The 21,358-nt window shown below is 35.9% G+C and overlaps 1 protein-coding gene across 1 annotated transcript in view; it reads right to left on the reverse strand.

The window, feature by feature from the left end:
* Positions 1-21,358, reverse strand: part of TRDN (triadin) — a 238,734-nt gene that overhangs the window by 15,951 nt on the left and 201,425 nt on the right. Inside the window, exons 31-38 of the mRNA XM_068938174.1 lie at positions 20,364-20,408; positions 18,197-18,214; positions 16,484-16,531; positions 15,584-15,604; positions 10,859-10,885; positions 9,717-9,752; positions 9,458-9,490; positions 8,352-8,399 (exon numbers count right to left, since the gene is read on the reverse strand). Coding sequence (XP_068794275.1) covers positions 8,352-8,399; positions 9,458-9,490; positions 9,717-9,752; positions 10,859-10,885; positions 15,584-15,604; positions 16,484-16,531; positions 18,197-18,214; positions 20,364-20,408 — 276 coding nt within the window. The remainder of the gene's footprint in view (positions 1-8,351; positions 8,400-9,457; positions 9,491-9,716; positions 9,753-10,858; positions 10,886-15,583; positions 15,605-16,483; positions 16,532-18,196; positions 18,215-20,363; positions 20,409-21,358) is intronic.

A 21,358-nucleotide genomic window follows, 5' to 3' on the forward strand; every position in this document is an offset into this window, starting at 1 on the left:
CCACTTTTTTGGTGTAAAACATGGAAAATGTATAAAATTAATAGCACTAGAAGGTCACCTCTGGCCAAATATACAAAAAAAAAAAAATTACCACAGTAAAAATGTAAGATCCGCAGACCAGAGATGCCTAAAATTAATTAGCATTAGTTAGTTATCAAAGTCAGTGCTCTTTTAAAATGTAAAAACAGTGACAAAGTTCAATCCATGAGATGTTTATTCTAACAAAATTGATTTCTGTTGATACAGGTTCCTGAAAAAGAACAGTTATTTAGCTAATGAACAATGAGGTGCAAGTGCTAAACCAGCTTTACAAACATAAATAAATTCTTCCACTAAGAACGCTGGCCAGATTCTGCAATGCTATGTGGAGATGTAGCGCTGCCCTGCTGGACCACTGGTCAGCAAATGCATAACAATGGTAAGATTAGCTTGCTGCAATGCCAATTGTTCTGAGTCTCTGCTCTTGACAGTTGCCATTTATCTGAGTTAGGAGCAAAATAACCTTATGTTTCATCTTCCAACACCAATACTGGCCTTCTGGAGCTGCTACTGAATTGTTATATTTTATATGTTTGTTTGTATGTTTATATGTTGTAATTGTTATAATTCCCCTGCTCCCTACAGATTTCATGCCATAGGAGGGAGGAAAGACGCCTTGGGGACCGTGCAGGGGTGAAACTCCAAGAATCCTTGGAATTTAGGAACTACTTTCTCTTTGATTGTGTCCAGCAATCTCATAACTACAGTTTAAATTATACCAGATATTTTGCAGCTGATTGAGGAAGTAAAATGAAATGTTGCATTGGAGGCCTCTAGATAATGCACTACAAAGATCCAGTGAAACCATTTTCAGTGGCAATAAAATATACTTTAGGCAATTGCAAACAATCACAATAAAAGATGGAGCTTATTATTTCTGTGTTTAAGCCTGAATGGGATAAGTGACACCTAAATATCCATTCAAGGGAGCAAAAAAAAAAACCCTCCATATTTTGCTAACTGCCTCTTACAGCATCTAGTATGATGCATTTAGAGAAAAGTATTATGCTCTATATAATAACCATTCATAAACCATGTAACTCTAACATAAATGGGTGAATATCCCGCAAATGGAGACTTCCTCCCCCTGCAATTCATTGTAGATTTCTTTTTGTTAGACAATAAAACCATGCAAGATGTAACAGAGCAACACTTAGGTGGCAATACAGACACTTCCAACAAAGCATAACAATGATCAGAGTACACAGTCAAAATGAAATTCTTCACAATTTTGCTACTACTAAACTTTCAGAGGGGTCTGGTACTGCAATATTATGCATTTCATTAATGAAGCATAGAAGAAAACTGATAAAATCATTCCCAGTATGATGCTTAAGAGGGGACAAAAAATTAATGTAGGGCCTGATCCAAAGTCTTTTTAGATCTTGGATTTTTTTCACAGTAGTATTTACATCAGACAGTGGTATTTGGTAGGCAGCAATACAGGATTCTACTTTATTGGTATTGTTTAATAAACACTGGGAGTGTTTTGATAGGGGTACTGTGTGCTGATCATGTACCTTAGGCATGTTGACGTGATATGGTCTCTGTCGTCTCATTCCTATGGCCAGCATGTTCAACTAATGCAGTTATAACATATTGGATTAAAACTGTCATTTCTGAAGAGCTGTCAATCACTAAAAGATCGTTTTAAACTTTACATGCAAACACATGTATGCACAGAAACATATATGTAAACAAATAGCTGAAAGTTAATATCAGATATTTGTAGGGAAGGGAAGGGAGGGGAAGGGAGGGGAAGGGACATGGTGACTGATAAGGACAGTGAATCAGCTGAGCAAGTAATTAAGGTGAAACTTGTATTGAGTGATACAAGCGCATTCTTCATTTCATTCTAACTCATGAAAGTTATCATTCTAACTCAAATATTTATTCAATAAAGCTTTTCTTGGATGTGTGCAGTATTATGTGTACAAATTTATCTCTTTTCTGCCAAGAGCAACTCCACTTCTTTACCACAGTAAAAATTCAGGAAAGGAACAATGCTTGAACTATGCTACAGACAAACCCTGATAGGCCCAAATTCTTCCTGCTTAACTTCAGACACCTGAAGCACCTAAATTCTGGGCTTTGTTCTCAGAGTAGTGCTTGGAGGCAACACAGCCATTTTCTCCAATTCATTTGTAGAACAACTTTTTTTTTCCGCAAATGATCGTTCTTCTGTTTTGGGATATCTCCCTGTGCTGTGAGTTTTCCCTTTCTATATTCTCTGGTAGCATTTTACTCTTTCCCTTTGGATGTAAATGACCATTCCAAGCTCAGAGAACTTATTAACAAGTGCTTAACAAGTACTATTAACAAGATTTTCAGTATACTTCAGATACCTAGGACAGGATTTAGTTTGAATGTTAGCACCTGTGTTTGAAATCAAATTCAGAAACCAGCACTCCAATGAATGCATAAAAAATTTCTTCCATTATGGACCGCAAAGCTCCTTGGGTACCTAAGCTTTGTGGTCTACATATGCATGCCAGCCACAGGAACTAGCTCCATACATTCCTAGATGTGCCTGAAAGTATAAGAACAAAACCCAATCTAGAATTATTCCCAAATTTTACCCAGTGATAGTATTGATGTAGCTTGCCTAAAAAAGTATCTGAAGCAGAAACAGAACCTCATGCCAAATGGAAAAATCTTGAGTATTATCCTCCAGTACCCACAACTCTGATCTTTGTGGATCCAGAATTGTGCAAATTCAAGAGGAACAGATGGATGGTGTCGTACTCATATTATTCCATAACTCAGTAGCCCTAGTGTTCTCCTGGGAGGTGGAGGATATTAAGAGGAATCTGTCTGGGGGCTCTGAATAAGTGTAAACTAAATTTCTGTGAGAGTAGACAACAACCAGACAAGTACAGAGAAAGTGTTACCATCACCACCATCTCCAATGCAGCTGCATTTTGTGAAAGGACTGATTCTTGCTGATGTATTGCTTGTACTGAGAGCATGACTCGCAGAGATACATCAACAATGAAATTTCTGGATCCTAATGAAGTTGAGGCAGGAATAAAGCACCAGGCCAGCAGTATTCCACATCTCAAAAGCAGCAGCGTAAGGGCCACCAAAATTATCTGTTTGCATGGGAAGGCACATTATGAATGTAGAAGCCTTAGACTTTAGGAAAACCATTTGAAAGATTATTTGGGACTTTAAAGTCTTCAAAAATAATGTTTCGGATCTAACCTCATATTTTTGACACTGGTTTTCACTATTGATTGACAAGGACTCTCTCTGCTTACTAATCTTCAGGATTTGTGTGTTAAGGATTTTAGTTTAGGAGCTATCAATGTGGTCTGTGAAGCACATTCACGGCTGTGACACTGCTATGGCTTGCATAATAATAAGAAAAGGAGTATCTTTCTAAAGTTTCTTAAATATTTCCTATCTTAAATGTTCTTTAGTAATATAAAGATTGAGTAAAGTTTAAGGACTATTAAGAAGTAGCTAATATTAAGATATTATGTGGAAATTGATCTGAATCAACTCTTCTGTTGCCACTGTGCTGATTATCATGAAAATCTCCAGTTGTTTGCTGTGGAAGTATGCTTTAAACTGAGTTCAAGAAAATTTAGTTATAATGCAAAGTTGATTGAGAATGTCTCTCAGCAGGAATTAGGGCAGGAATGTTCTTTAAAGAAACCTTGACAAAGAATAAACTCTAGGTAATGTACTGGAATTACCAAGTACAGCCAGATCTAAAGAAGGGAATTAATTCAGCGCTAAGGATAGATAACCTTGTGCAGAAGACACAGCAGAAACCCAAAGTGTTTCTAGAGTCTTCACATTTAGTTCTGTGTTTCAAAAGATAAAATTTACCCTTTGGGAAGTTAAATAACATGTCTGTAATTCATAATTTAAATTACAATGTCACTATACCAAGTCATCTATAGGCTTATATTTGAAATAATAGGGATGTATTGTTCCTATTTGCAGTGCATGTTTACAGATTTTGAGTTTCAAAGCTCACTGAAATGTGTAAGTTTTCCAGTGACATTTAATCAGCTTTGGATTAGACAATAAGGCCTTCATTTTAGCTGCATAACACAACATGTCTGACATTTCTCCCTCATAGGGCTGTTCTATGTAAGAACATTCAAGAAGATTAATGCAATATAACTTTTTAGATGAATTAATTAGGCCATATTCAAGTATTGTATGGGCACTCATTTTGAATTAAAGTAGCCTTAGTGAAATTATCTTCAATTCAATTTCAAAATACATTAAACTAAATTAAATCAAGGTCACCCTACTTTTTACTAAGCGACCACTCAAGCAGTTTAACTAAGCTCTTCAAACTCACGTCTCTTGTTAATGCAAAGCATTCCTCCATTTCTCTAGTTAGACCAGCCTGTAGAGATTTAGCTTCTAAGCATTTTTTTTAAAAGTCACCTTCAAAATAGTGAAATGACTAACATCAAACTGTTGGAAGGCTTAGATATGCATCCCTACTCCTCTAATTCTAGCAAACCTTAAACATTGAGATAGTTATGGCTTGTCTAGGAAAGCTGTGTACCTACAGCATGAAGACTGTCCTACACGAACTCTCTCACAAGCAGCCCTAGCGTGCAGCCCACTCAGTTTTCATGCAGAACACTAATGCTGCGGAATGGCAACCACACTGTAAAATCTGATTGCATGAGAACATCCTGTGTAGACAAGGCTGCATTCAGATCTTGTAAAATAAATGAGCACAGATCTTACATGAAAAATTATAAAACCCTTCAATGTGCCGTTCCTGCTATTATTTTTCAGCCGATGGTAAGAATTCTTATATCTAGGAAATATAATATTAATATTAGTGATTTATTGCTGTATTCTGATGAGAAAAAAAATGATAACGCTCTAATATAAATTATTTCAAAGATGTTATTACTGGTTTTATTATTACTCTGGGAGACATAGCTGTTACTCTTAATGGTCCTTTTATTGATCTATATCTCCATTTTGAGAAAGGACAACATATCTTCTCTCCTCAACATTTTTGTTCAGCTTCACTGACCTAGTTGCATTCAAGTTGTCAACTTCAGAAGCTTGAGTCTATACAGCAGAAATTCTGGAAGAAGCTGCTGACAAAATACTTGAATCCATCATAAATCTGGGTTACATAGACTGTCTGGGTGACAGAGAGAGTGGAAAATATAGTATCTGGATTTCATTAGAATGATGAATACATCATCTATTTATTGACGAGAGCTGCCCATCCTGTAGGGATGAAGTGCTTGCCTTCTCTTTTGGATATTGTGAATTATCTCCTATGGTAGCTCAATACTTGTATTCCATGGAATATTCTTACATTCTACAGACTCATATGAATGTGCTTAGTGATCTTAAGTACAGCTTAAGAATAGCGAAATAAATCATATTTTTCTCCTAAGTCTTCAAAGGCTTCAAAGCCCCTAAAAAAGAGAAGTAAAAAAAAGTCTAATTCTCTATCAAAATAATGATCTGTGGAAAAAATCTTATACCTTGCTCTGCTGACAAGTTTATGTCACCTCGCCATGGAGGAAACTTCCCTGAAGGTCTCATAAATGGCTCTCACATCACATAGAACTTATTTTCTGCTTTTTCAGATTCAGAAATTCTCTCTGAATTGGAAAATATATTTCAAAGTGCAAGGCAATAAAGGAATTTTATGGTAACAACCAACCACCACATGCTAATACAGGCTTGTAATGTATTCGTCCACTGACGTTGCTGAGGTTTTCAAGTGGTGATGTCTATGTATGTGCCATCTTCTGCTAATAATATAATGAAATTATTTCTTTTTATGATGGAAAACATCTCTGGAACCAAATTGCTATCTATCACTGTGGAAGCAGAGACTAAATTTAGTTGAGAAATGCTTTTTTTCAGTCAAAGTGCTAGAGCCCTATGTTCATATAAAGGATGTTTCTACTCTGCTTTTGTAATAATTTGAAGTTTCTCAGAGGTACAATTGCTTTGACTAGCTAGTAAGTATAGAAGTTCTCATGTCCAAGAAAGCTTTAAACATCTAATAATTTAAGGAATAGATGCAGGAATTTTGTAAGCCTTTATTTACAACGCAAGATGCCAGAGAAGTCAGCATGACTAAATAGATTTCTATTACCTTGAAAACGATCATACATTTTTCTTATTTAACAAAGAAATATATATGAGATTATTATAAAATGTTATTATTTTTCACTTTTCATATTCTTCCACCACTACCACTCTTTATCGTTGCAACATTTGCACATCGCTGGGCTAAGGTTCAATAAAAATATCAACCTCTTCAACTATCTATGTGATAAATGCAGTATGCAGTGTTCCCTGATTCTCCAGCCACAAGGCTAATTACAAGGTAATTACAATAAACATAATCAACTTTTGATTAATTTAGATTTTTCCTATTCTGATATAAGTGCTGAAACAAATCTGGATATATATAGAAATATGTAGTTTTTCTATACAGAAGAAGGGCGTAGAAGATGTATATAGATAGTTATATCTACATACTGAAGATATATATATAGGCTACGTATATCTAAGTGTATACACATGTGCATACACATCTACACATACAGAAGATGTATATAAGGGTGTAGGAGATAGTCTTCACCACAAAGGTGATTCAGTGCTCCCCTCAAATTTGACTTCAGAGTCTAAAAATCTGCTTTCATCTGCTTGTGAGTACAATTTTGTAAGATGGAGGAAAACATAATAGTTCCAAGATTTCCTGTTTTTTTGTATATGTAAGTTTCAATCTACATACAGATGTCAGTCAACATTCAGGACAGCAGAAAGGAGAGGAAAGAATTTTAATTCCTTGCAGCTCTACTAAATAAAATTTAGTGTATTCTGCATATATTATCATTGTTTATGCAAGGTAAGGGACTGCTTAAAATTCTGTGTAAATATGGAGCAATCTAAAATTAAAGATGTATAGCTTTTTAAATTGCTTATTTTTCTTTATCTGATTGCTTTTTAATACCTGGGAAAAGTTGAAGGACTGAGATCAAAATCTAAGAATATGTGAATCTGTTCTATTCAGCTTTTGAAAGCTAAAAGAAGATTTACTATTTAAATTTATAGATTAGCTCAGAATGTTTAAATCCTTTTCTAGTTCTGTTTATCAGCAAAAAATATTAGTATTCAGTGCACTGTGCAAAATGCACAGCTTCATCTGCAAATAACACTGGAAATAAAATCAAGTTCCAACTCAAGTATATTTGACTTAGGGCTCGGTCTCAGCTTTTACATTTTCAAGTTGAGCAAATACCAAAGAGCAACATTCATAAAGAGAAATCGCTCTGATGTTCTTCTGGAAACCTTTAACCATTGTCTGCAAACTAACCTATTCTTTTTAGTGGACAGAGAATGGATTGAAAATACATAGCACATCTACTTGCAAAACCAGTTATGAAGAAATGTTTGCGCAGAGGTGTAAGGTATTCCATATAAAGCCACATGCTAACTTTTGGGTCCTTTATGTTAGTTTTCTTTTCTTTGATGTCTGATTGAACTGCATTTTGTCACGTAGTTACTTTTTAAAATGTTATTAAAATATTGATGTGTATATACATAGATACATAGACACATATAAACTACACGTATTACATATTTCTATAATCTATATAGGATTATAAGATATACTAATTATAGTAAAAAAGATAAACAAAACCATGTAAAGCAAAATAGTCTGGATGATTTGATGTAAAATTCTGTTCTCCATTGTTGAAGACAACAAAGCTGCATGAGGAAGACTCATATTAATATTTAGTTCATATTTTCTGTGTAAAGCAGTTACAACTCACAGGCAAGATTAAAGATTTAGATCTTTGTCTGGTATGAAATCAGTGCTGTTCCACTGAAGTCATAGGGATTAATTTATACCAGTCAAGAATCTGGAACAGATTTTTATTTACTTCATAAACTGGGAAAAAAATGGAGATAACTGATAACACAATGCAGGGAGATGTCCTCCTGAGATGTCCTACCTTTCTGTACCTTTTTTATTGCTGGATCAATATTTATTCATGTGAGAAAATGAATTGGACGTGCTTCTCTTTATTTGGTTTTGCTATGGAAAAGAATGCACTGACAAATACATGACAGGCCGCTTGGTTCATGAAGTAATTGGCTGAGTATATGTTTAAAAGTTTAGGAAGGTGATAAAACAGTACAATTTGAGCTCATCATTCTCCACAGGAACAATATTCATGGATTCGATTCACTTGACTTGCATCTCATCAAGTCCCCTTCACTTGAACAAGAGACATCTGCAAGTATGATCTCCCTTACAAAAGAAGATTAAAAAGAAAATCATTTACCTGATGTCAGGTTGTGATGTCGTGGAGCTTCTTTTACTGGTGAGACTCCTAAAGAATAGAAGAAAGATGATTAATTAATCTTCAGTTTCAAGCCAAAATATCTAAATTTCACTAAAAAAATGTTATGGTTGGAGCCAACTAACAGGTAAGAATCTGTATAAACCAGACAGTTATTTAAATGTGACTCGCATATTAAACTCTTTAAACATAGAAATTTTATATTGAGAAAAAAACATAGAAGAAAATCATTCTTCCGGATAAGAGTTTAGCAAATCTGCACCAGTACAATCAACCAGCTATTGTCCTTTAAGATTCTAGGAGATCAATATACAAAGTTGATATACAAAGGTTATATGCATACTTATATAACTACTTGTGTATACAACAAGTATTCAACATCCATAGCACCTAGGTACTTTTAAGGACTAACTTGTGCAGATCTGGCTCCAAACCTGCACTTCTGTGAAAAATGCATCTTTAACCGACGTAAAGATGACCTTTATCTCTTAGACTACTAACTTAATAAACTAGTGTAACTTATTACTACTAATCACCTTTATATATATAGCACCAACCATTTCTCTAGCTGCATATTACTGTAGGGAAACACTTAAGGCGGTGCTGTGCCCAACAGTTTAGTTAGCATATAGGTGACCATGAAGTATATCCTATATATAAAAAGCACTTCTCATTACCCATGTAGTTATTCCGCAATAAGAAGTCAGTGATCCAAAATGTCACATAAGCTATGGAAATGAACTTTGTACTATTGCACTAGGGAGCATAATGTCAGGCTAAGCAGGGACTCCTAAATCTACTCATCTGTAGATAGAGTGCCTGGGACTAAAGATGTAGCAGCTGGGGAGGTTCACAGGCAGTGCACTGCTGTGCTCAGATTGAATGTCTTGGTGTAATCCTTGATACTCACATGCAGAGGATCCACTGGACATTCAATTACCAAGGATTTTTGTAGAATTTCATCACTTTGCCTTATTTGCATACATTTGGAAAGACTAACAAAGCTCTTCATTCCAATCTCTTGGAAAAAACAACCCTGAGGTTTGCATTTTTGTTGCTGTTTGCAGAGCTTTTCATCCCTTTATTACCTTTGTTCTCCTTTTTCAGAAGTTTCTTCTTAACTGTTTTACATAGAAAGGAAAAAGAAAAGTAAAGAAAGGTTAAAGGTTGGTAAATTGACTAAATTCTGAACAGATTACTGCCTAGACTCTTCCAGCAAAATTCTTTGAAAATTAACAAAAATCTTTCAGGGATTGTTTCAAACAACAATGCATGCAAAATGTTAATCTGAAGTTCTTTTCATTGTGATCTCCTACAAATATATGCACGTACAGAGTAACTTCTTACCTTCTTTTTCCTTATCTGTTTTTGTTTTTTTCAGAGCTAGAAAGATATACAAGGAAACAACATTAAATGACAAGTATAAGATATACAGGATTCCTACAATAAGCACATGCTGCTCTCCCTTTTAATTTCCCTGGAATTAAAACTGGGGTAAAGCTGTCTCATGACATATACGCCATGGATCTAGAATTAAATAGCGGCTGGCTATCAGTGGCAGTAGCAGCTCTGGGATCTCTGAATAGTCTTTGGAAATGGTCAGAATATCAATGATTGTAGAACAGTTGGGAAACTCCTGATAGAGACTTCAGGTATAAAACTACTGCCATAATCCCTTAACTAATGGTTGCCAGAAGGTAGAAACTGCATCAGCAGAAGGATCATGCTGCCTTTTGCCTGCTTCTTACTCTTTCCATGAGCAGTCTCTGCTGTCTAAAACAAAACAAAACAAAGCAACACAACACAACACAATACAACACAACATAAAACAACTTTAAACACCCAAGAACCCCTTAGGATATGGAGCCAGATGGGCCTTTAGATCTGCTAAGTATAGTCACTCCTCTTATGACCTGCAGCAGTAGATTCTAATTTATTAATTTTATTTTTTAATTGTATATTAATTTAGAGCGTGTACGTTTTCCTTTTTGGCTTCTTTTTCCCCACCCCCACCTCCAAAAACACAGACAGTTGGTCTGTGACTCCATTCAGCCAGGCAGACTGAAATTAAATAAGGTGGATTGCTTCAGGCGTCTGAGCCCATTTCAGCGTTCCCTGTTGAGTACAGCAGAAATCTGGCAGGCTGCCTCAGAATTGTTCATTTTTGCTCAATATGATCCAACCAGTTGTAATAATGATTCGTTCAATGTCTTCTGGTGCATGTGTTATGTGACTAACACTCGCTTGCTCAGTGCTAATCACCTGTGTTTAGCTTACCTCAAAACATGCTACAGACAATGAACAATGAAAATAAAATAACCAGCTGATCAGTGTAGTCTCCGACTAGTAGAGAACTGTGTAGCTGCAGTGCTGTCAACTGAGCAATGCTGGTTTACACCGCTAGTGGTTTAGCACATCACACAGTTCATCTAGCTTAGTATGTTCATTAATTCTTTCTGTAAGACACGTCAGAGAAATGCAATATTTACCTGTTGTTGGGATTTCAGCTGCTGGCTCTTCAGAAAAATAATCAGAAATGAAGAGAGAGGGGGAAGGAAAGGAATACGAGGCTTAGTACCATGCTTTTTCTAGGAAAGTAACAGTTTAATAGATCTCTTTCGCATGTAACTTTTCTGCAGAATGCTAATTTGCAAGTAAATATGCCTTTACAATGGACACGTACACAGAATTTCATAGTGGGAGCGAAGAGTCCCACTCTTTGAAGTACTATAATCCATCCAACATGCGGTGGTTCCTGCAAATGCAGCCACTGTGCCAATCAAAGCTTTCAAACATGTGAGCATGTAAATAGAGATCTTTTCAGACAACTGTTCAAGGTTATAGCTGTCTATTCTCTTTTCCCAAAAGCGTATTCAAATTTAATTTTTTATCTCTATTTTCTCATTATCCATATATCCCCTTTAAAGGCTCTGACACTAAACCTGAACAGCTGCCATTCACCTCTGCCTAACTTTCTGCTGCGTTGTCAGTCTGCCTAGCCTTTTGAGAGTAAAAGTTCTTAAGAGCTGGAAAAAATTCCTGATTAAATGTTTGTACAGCACCCAGCACAAAAGAAGCATATCTTCTTGTGAGAGTATTATAACCACACTAACTAATTGCAATAGATCAACATTATGGGATAGAAATTCTCTGGTACAAATCATCATTATTCTATTGAAATTAAACAAATGAATTAAAACTTGATTTGAGAGCCAAAATTTTTTTACTCCTCACTATTTTATTAGTCTCCATTTTGTTCAGCCTATTGTAAGGAAAGAGGAAAACCTCACTAACCAGACAAAACCTTTATTTCTTGAACCTAGAGAATTATAAAAAGAGAGATAGTCTAGAGACGGATAAAAAATGAACATGTTTACAAAACGTTTCAGGGTTTCCTCTGACTGAATTATTTTTCTATTTATTTCATGCCAAGTTTAGGTTTCAGATGAGTATGAGGTCCTACAGTTACTGGGAGCTTTCACCAAGGTGAACATCTTTCAGGCAGTGTTTTTTCACCAGGATACCTGAAACTGCAGGTAAACATAGGTTTTGCTAACACATTCCAGAAAACTTGCATTCAGGATTTGGTTCATAAGGAGCTCATAAATATCAGCGCTCAATGCTTAGGCACCCTGTATGTTCAGTGAAGTACAGCTTTGCTGCTATTTAATACTAACATGATTAATTCCTTTAATATTTACATTTCTGCTCATGATCATGCTCATAGTTACTGAAAACTGATACGTTACAAGATCCTGACCCATGGATTATTACCTCTTCTCACTTTTTGCAAGAAAATAAAAAGATTTGTATGAGGCACCAAATCTAAGAGAAGGGTTTGTGCTCTGACGTTTTAGTTGAGGGATTACCTAAATCTGAGGAGCTTAAACTGGCCCGTTTTTCTCTGCCTTTTCTAATGCTTACTGTTTGGCTTCTATAGATCCTATCTTAAGGACCTTTCACTGTATTTACGTGGCCTAGGCATGCATATACCCTCACCTGGGACAAACGGTTCCCTTAGACAGCAAGATATTGAAAGACTGTTTAACTGAAAGGTAGTTAGTTTGACCCTCTGGCATACCCAGCATAAGGGACATTTTCTTCTCCTACAGCCTCAACAAGCTCTCACTTTCTCTCAGGGCACCAGGAAACACTTTATTGCTATTATGGGACTTTTGCTATAGAACTACATGGGAATAGAGTTTGGTCACTGTTGAGTTTTTTTTAAATACCAGCCCACATATTCCTCATGCTGATGGCAAAACACTGCATACAGTTCAGTATTACTTCTTATATGAGCAAGAAATGCCATCAGTTTTGTCCTCTGTTCAAGGTAACCTCTCATAATTTGAGAGACTTTAATCAGTATGCAGGGAGTAGGTTCTGAGTTTCATTAAAGCTTCAAATCTGATATAGGATCAATTGCTGTGAAAGAACCTCATGCTTGCTAAAAAAGAAATAATGGAAATAGGGTAGTTTACTAGTTGATTTTATGATTGTCTGCTGATTCACCTAGCAGGTTGCCATAAAAATGTATTTGTTGATAATTTGGGGACTTTTCAAACTCAGTTTTGTATTTCTATTTACAGACTGTCATTCACTTAATAATCCAATCTCTCTATTGATTTATATCCAATTTACCTTTACAATAAGGCAGCACAGGGTATAATGTACGAATAAATTTGGCCCAGGATGAAGGCACGAATTTATTTTACATTTCTGCTAGACTTGAACTTTAAGGCCAATGAGTATTTTGTGTCCATGGCTACTGCTTTTGCTGATTTACATGATAGCTATCTACACGTTCTGCCAACAAAACTGCGCACCCAGTTGAGAAATATATGGAGAAAAGCTATATAGAGCTCTAGAAATAAAGATGACAGTGGTTCAACTAAGCGTTCTTTGAGTAGCAAAAAAAGATAGCTCTTACGTGTAAAACCTTGAAATGGATCTATTCAAGGATGTTTAGCTCAGAATAGGCAGTATAAACAGAAGTACTTTTGTATATGATTGTAATTCTATTCAATACTATTTTTCACTTCCCCCTCCACCCTTTTTTTCCTAAAGACAGTGTTAACCTTTATTACCATTTCAAGCAGCAGGATATAGGTTCAAGAATGTGGTACAAATATCCCTCTGCAAAGGTCAAGGGAAAATATCTTCACTATCTTCATTTTTATATTCACTATATGTCAGGGTAATATAGTCCTTCATATAAAAGCACTGTAGACAGTGATTTTTGGTTAAAATGATCGTTATTGTGGAAAGCCTCTTAAGCTTCACTTAAGCCTCTGATAGTTCCGTGTTATAGGGAGTGTATTGGTGGGTCGTTCAGATAAACAGCTCGGCAAAGAAGACATAAAATATTTTCTCTGTAAATGTAAATGGATCCAGTGATTATAAGATTGAATAAATTTGAATAGTGGAATCAAACACAGAAAAATTTACAGAAGATACTGACAAAAATGGAAATAAAACCACCAACTTCCACAGCAAATAATGATTTTGCAGTGGCGACTTGAAAACTGAACACTGCAATTCAGGACTGCAGAAGACACTTCAGGAATGCCTCATTTTCCCCCTTTCCTCTTGGAGCCACGATTCAGGACAGCATGGTGTCTTCTGTCATGTGTTAAAGGGTGGGTATCCATCCTGTCTAACTTTAAGCACCTAACACTAAAGACTACGTTAGGAAACTTAAAGGAACCAGCTTCCCCTGCCACCAGCTGTCTTCCAATGCTGGTTTCTATGTGCGTGCCGGGTGGAAATAACTCAAAACAGAAGACTAACTAGAAAAGACAGTCCTCTTAAATCAGGCATCAATGGCATAACGTGAAGCTGATGTGAATACTCATGCTCTTTGCGGCTAAGCAGCTGTGGAGTATCATTGGCGTCACTGCTTACTGAGTAGGACGCGTTGCCGCTAAGGGGGAAAGAGAGAAGTGAGTCGTGAGGTCATCAGGCTACGATGCCTGGGAGGTGCTGTGGCATCCAAAGGACATAATGGCTCAGTGCCCATTAAGAACCAAAACATTAAAGTATGACTCCTCATGGCAACATGTTTTTTTTTCCAGTTTCACAAACTGACAAGTTGGTTATAAATTGTTTATAATGATGCCTTTTCCACCAGGAAAAAGTGATCTCCTCCTCCCAAAATGCTGTTGAAATCTAATCTTCTGGACTTGGTAACAAGAGTGGGAATTTTTCAGTGGGGCCTTGGGCAGAGGTACCGTTGCCACTTTCTGACTTGGAGTGGGAAGAAATCTGTCTCATGTGCCTTGGTCCTGGTTTTGGGTACTTTTTACCCATGGATTACTTTGCATCAGAATAACACATGAAGATTTCATCTTGCTGTGCCAGGCATTGTACAAATATTTAATCAAAAGAAAGATGCTGTCTCATATAGATTGCAGCTAGTCCATCTGAAAAGGTCCACATTTCAATGTTTTCACAGTTCAATGCATGCAGTATTAACACTGTCCTTAATGGAACCTATTACTGTTGTGTAGTCATAGTATGAAGTATGTAATTTCTTATCACAATAAACATGGATCCCAGTCTTTCTTTACCCTTTCAAAAGTCTTATTATCCAATAAGACAAGAACATTATCCAATGGACTTCAGTGGAAATCTTTCTTGTGCAAGAAATTCCCCTTGAATTCTGCTTATAACTCATATAAAATTGAGATATTCCATTTTCCTCTTTAATTTAATTTTCCATTTTATTACAGTAAAAGAAGTCATTTCGGAATAAGGTCAAGAACATGCTTAGTAGAGTCATGAAATAAGTAATTTTTGAACTGTAAAAGAAATTGTAAAAAGTTTTTCAAATCTAGTTTGTCACATGCCATTTCGTTATTTTTAATAAATGATTAATTCATATAATGATACATAGTGTCCAGACTCCTCTAAAATCACCCTAGCATCAGTAATGCAACTAGCACGATTTACTTTTATGACAAATAAAAATTGTAAATGAACTTTGACTGTTGCAGCTTCACATTATTAAATTACAAATGTGCTCAGTTTTGATGTGCTCAGTTGTTTCTAAGAAGTGAGCAAAGTTCTAAGACTGAACAAAGTGTAAGAATATCTGTTGCATAGGCAAGAGAACAGTGTTATCTAGCATGACAAAATTACAAAAAAGCAAACTGAGACAACATGCATCTGAAAAGCAAGGTTATATTCCATAGGAAACATGACATGACACCTACTTGCAGCTGTTTTTGACTTCTCTAGAAAGTAAAAAGAAGACAGAAAAATGCTCAGAATAGTCAGATGAAGCACAGTATTTTTACAGTGAAGAATTGCTTATTTGTTCTTCTATGTATTCACTGCACATCTAAACATCATTTTACTAAGTTTATTGTAATTAATAACGATATAATGATGGATAATAATAAGAATGTTCAGATCTACACAAGAAATGTGCTATGCTAGGATTAAGGACGAATAATATTAACAATAAGAATTTAAATTCTCCGTATATTTTCTTCCACTGAGAAGGCTAGAGAAGACTATTTTTTTAAACCCATGGTGACTGCTACACAGTGCAACTGAACTGTGCTGCTTCCAATAGTTACAGTAAGTTACTCTGTCTCGTACCAGAGAGATTGTGTATGAATTTTAATATGCAGAAACATTTTTCATGAACTATGGATAGTATCAGGTAATGATTTGACTAGTATAGCATATATAAAATGCTCTGGAGGAAAAATGAACTATTCCTGGTCCTGACAAGTTGCAAGAAGATTATGAAGGTCCAAATAAACAGCAGATATCAAAAAATAATTAGCAAAATGAAGCCATTTCAGCAAACACCTTCAGACGATAGTTTGAATTCTTTGCTGGAATAACTTCTCTGATGCCAGCTGAATTACAGAAGCAGGATTTAACCTTTAATATTTATCTGCAGAAAATGACAAAAGGTATTGCAAATACATATTGCACTACATTAGCTATTGTATGACATGCCAAGGCCATTCTCTACTGTAACACAATTCACAGTGACATGCTCTTGTTCCTTTTGACATTGGTCATATGCAAGTGTATTTCACTGTTTCTTTAAATAAGAGTTTCAAAAGTAACAAGCGCATAAGATGCTGGATGCCTACCTGGTTTTGTTAATGGAACGCCTTTCTCATGTTTGACAGCTTCGTGCTCTAGACAAAAGAAATAGCATGATAACATTGCTATCATGTTTTTAAAGTATGTTTCATATACTTTTCTTTAACTAAGAAGGATTGTATGTATATTTTTCAGGCATAAACATTTATTTTCTATTGCTTCATGCTATTATTTTGGAAGAAAGTCAAAAGACTAATGACTAAAAGATTGCTCACAAAGGAATCTGTCACAAAACGGCAAAGTTCAGTAGTACTGTGCATTGCTCTCTCTATATAACTACTATTAATGTTACTAAGAGTTATGCATTTACCTTAAGGAAAAAAACAGTTAATAGGCACTCCCCTCAACTTCTAAAACATGATTTATATCCACTTTCCATCTTTGAAAGAAGAGTAAAGAGCAAATTCAGCAACCATTCACTCGACCTTTATGTTGTCGAGTCAGAGATACTTGAGCTGAATTCCAAAAGCCTTGAACACATCCTATTCCATATGAATAAACTATATATCACTGTGGAAAATTAGAGACCTAGTACTGTTTTACAGGCAGTGCACCTTTCTATTTCATAATTATTACTGGAAATAATGAGAATTTATGTTAGGTTGTTGGAAATAGAAAGAATAAAGAAGTTTCATTTTAAAAACAAGGGTCTAGCACTACATAATTTATAGCAAAATCACACATGCTTAAAAGGAAATGAAAAATCTCCATAGATTTCATAGCATAGTAGCAGCTAGGCCAAATGCATGCAAATAGGACCACAGTATGTTTTAGCAATCAATGGACAGCTCTGCTGGCCCTGTTTCCAGGTCGTGCTGCCCACAGTTAAAAATCTGTGTACCTGTTTCTTTTTAAGTAACAAGAGTGCAAAAGTGGGCTATAAAGTGGAAAATGTTCAAAAAGTGAGCAAGCCTTGGAAAAAGGGTAGTGTGCCTCAGTGCATCTGCCACTTAAATTAATTCTTGAACCAGCAACTGTGATTCCAGAGGAAGATATATTCCAGGAAATGCTGAGATGAAGACATGATGGGGAATTTCAAATGGGAAAAAATTTTAGAAAGTGTGAATTAAAACTTATGTCTCTGAAGAGTAAATTTTTTCCATACCTGGGCTTTTCTTGAGGATGGGAGTATTTGATGTCACAACTGAATATATCTTTTTCATTTACAGTTTATCTTTGAGTGTTGAAGATATGACGGCTACACAAGCTAGCAAGCAGGCTGGATGGTAAGTCAATGATGTGGAAACTCTTTCTCCAATCCGTTCTAACAGAAAAATTCTAGACACTGTTATACTAACAAGCATTATGATTTAGAAGAAAATGTGGCAATCTCTCTTTCTTTTTCTATTTTTAATTCAGCAGAAGTATTCATTCAACCCAACCTACTGTTAAAAGTGATTTTTAAAAAAGCTTTTCACTCCTGTGCTAATGTTTTTTGTTGAAATTTGTGATATGCAAAGCACAGAATAAGTTGACTCCTGCACTAAAGCAACTAATTGTGGCAAACAGAACGGTTTGTTAAATAGCAACGACAAGACAGTATGTTAAGTAAAAATGATGGAAGGTATGGGGTAAAGACGCTATATTTTTAAGTGAAATTACAAGTTATTGAGGGAGACATGCCATATGTTAAAATTAGAAAAGCCACACATATCCCGTGATGTTACAGGAATTTTCTGATCAGGGTAGGTACCACGTACTTGCTGGCTTTGACTGGACTACAGAAGACAAAAGAAGGTAAATTGTAATATGTAGGTATAAAAAGAAAACAGATTCTAAACTTTTTATGATTCAAATATTTTTGTAGTAGTCAGCTCTCACTTTTTCTTGGCTTCTCTCATTCATGTAAAGACACACAACATTCAGGCCCCTAAAACGTAGATAGACCTTAACATGTTTAGAACTTTGCAAGTCCCCTTACCTACTTGCCTCCACTGAAGTAACGAAGTATCCTAACATTTAACACAGTAATGCAACAGTGAGAATGAGAAGAAATTCCAGCCAACAGATGATTGGAAGTTTTGGGTGTGATTTAATTGACTTGCAACATTGAGAACAGGCTGATCTAACTCTAAGCTTATTATGGACAACTCCTTTTAATCAAAGGAGAGTAGTAAACACCTCCAGAGGATAATTTATATTATTATAAAATTCTTGTTAAAGAAAGATGGGATGACTTACCCTCTATTTCAGGTTGCCTGTTTCAAGCTCAACAGGCACTGATATGAAAACTTACAGGTTACTTTTGTAGCAGCTTATGGTTGGCCAACCTGAAATACTGAATTTTCAATTTGATTCACAGAATCACAGAATCATAGAAGAACTGTTGAGGTTGGAAGGGACCTCTGGAGAGCATCTAGTCCAACCCCCCTGCTCAAGCAGGGTCCTCTAGAGCATATTTCCCAGGATCGTGTCCATGCGGGTTCCAATAAACATGAAAAAGACTGGTCAACCTATCCGAAGCACCAGAGTCTAATAAATCTTAGAAAAAAATGGTCAAGTCATGAGATTTCTCGTAGTTTTGTTTCCAGCCACTGAAAATATGCATGATAACAATACTAGTGAAAGTTTGAGACTTCTGATTTTCTTCAAAAACTGAAAATTAAACTTACTTGAACTTAAAAAAAATTGTGAATTTATTTGTGAAAAACCTGTATATTCAAATATTTCTTCCTTCCCAGGACTTTTTTGCCTGTTATTAGTTGCCAACTCATTAAACATTCTACTGAGAAATATATTGCTGTATTTTGCAGTAACTTCTCTAACTCTATTAACATAAGCATAATTTATATGGTTTTGAACAACCTCCAGCAGTTTACGTCTAGATAAAAAATATCAGATATACAGATAGCTTGCTCTGTAACACCACTTCACAGTAAAATAACAGATTATCATGCCAGTACTTCTAGAAAGTAGTATTAACCCATAAAGAATGTGAATGCTCACAATTTCATTTGAGTGATCATAGCTAGAGACAGCACAGTGCTATTCTGTACAGCATCTATTGCAGTACTCAAGAGAAGGAAAACCACATACCATATGAGAATAGAAATGAGGTGGCAAACAGCACAATTTAAGACAAAACAGCATTTTATTTTGTAAAAATTATCATTATCATCATGAAATCATATAATAACCTGCTGATCTGACATCGTTGTCCATGATCTTTCATTTTGTCTTTGGATCAAGGCTTCAACAGAAATCAAGAGGTTGATATCTAGAGAAAGCCTTCAAAACAGCTTTGTGCAAACAGTCAGTGATGATGAGAATGTTGTAATCCCTGAGGTGACTCTGCAGGGCTTCTATCATAATCAATGTTACTTGAATCTTTTCTGTCTGCACTATTATTACAAAACCCAAGGAAGTCTAAATCATAGAAGCAACCTAAATATCCAAGGACTTTTGACCCATGAGAAAGCCAGTTTAAGATCTAACCAAGATCCAGCTGATTCATCTTCCTGCCTCACTCCCTGCTTGTGCACTGCTCCTCGTGTTGTGACACAAGAACTACTTGCAGGCATGTGTTGTAAATGCAGTTGCTGGAAAAATCTGAATTTAAAGAAAAAAAAAACTAGCAATGCCTTCCAGCTCCACCTCCTTTTGTTAGCTCAGCTCTGACACAGAGGATGGAACAAGCAGCCCAGAGCTTAAACATCCTAATCTGGCTTTATCATCAGAAAGAATGTACTCAGAACTGCCTCCTTAGTTGCAAAATGCTGTTGGCTTTGCTCTAAAAATGTGTTATCAGTCACATATTTCAAAATACTCTGAAAAATAACTGCAATTCAAATGTACTACCATAGAGAGGTTCTGAATAGTATTTAACCCCCTTCCCCCATAAACTATGGAAGAATAATGTATTCCTACCTGATTTCTTGGTGGGAGCTGTCTTTTGTTGTTTAGTTTTCTCTTCTGCATTGTAAAAGCAGTGTTAAAATTAGAAATTCATACTGTGTTAGCATAGGTGCATATAACAGGAAAAATGTTTCTAAACATATGGTATTTACACACAGTCCACAAAGAAAAAATAAATGCAATGCTTTTAGCAATGCTATTTCATTGTAGCAAGGTAGAAGTGACACATGTACAGTGTAAGTTTTGACTGCATGGCAAGATCATATTCCATTAAAGAATAAATTACTGTGCCTAATGTCTTAGCCCCCAGAAAACTGCCACATACCTGGTAGTGTCTTTCAGGTAGCCACTCAGGCAGAAATCGTGTTTCTAATAATCCATTTAATATAACTTTGAGGACATCACCCTGCTAAGTGCCTAAATTCAACAGTTAGGGGTGTGTATATATATACATATATGTATATTAAAATGCATATGAAAATATACAAGCATACATACATACATGCATGCATACATACATACACATACATACATACATACATACATACATACATACATACATACATATATATGATCCTGAGAACTTCTGCTCAGAGAAAGCCTAGCAACAAATACGTACAGACTTATCCATGTTTGTCTACTCTCTGAAGCACAGAAAAGTATGGAGACACCTCAAGCAGAAAGACATATCCTAGTGCCAGTTTGAAAGCCTGATTATGCCACATGCTGCTGGGCATGCTTACCTAAAACCAGCTGGATATCTGTCACAAAACCTAAGCATCTGCTAATCTCATGAGAAAAGCTGCCTAAATGCACACGCTCTCAAGCTGCCTGTGGCTCAGTTCAGACGATGTGACCCCATGCCAGTGGCAGCCACCAGGCCTTAGCAGCTTCTTTTCCCCTTGAGCAGGCCACCGGATTCAGCTTCAGGCAGAGTACAGGCAGGACTACGCTTTCTGAACGCATAGGGTCTCTTAAATGTCCAATGGCCAGGGCAGCTTTTTTTT

Source organism: Struthio camelus, chromosome 3 (genome assembly GCF_040807025.1).
Source record: "Struthio camelus isolate bStrCam1 chromosome 3, bStrCam1.hap1, whole genome shotgun sequence".
NCBI classification, from domain to species: Eukaryota; Metazoa; Chordata; class Aves; order Struthioniformes; family Struthionidae; genus Struthio; species Struthio camelus.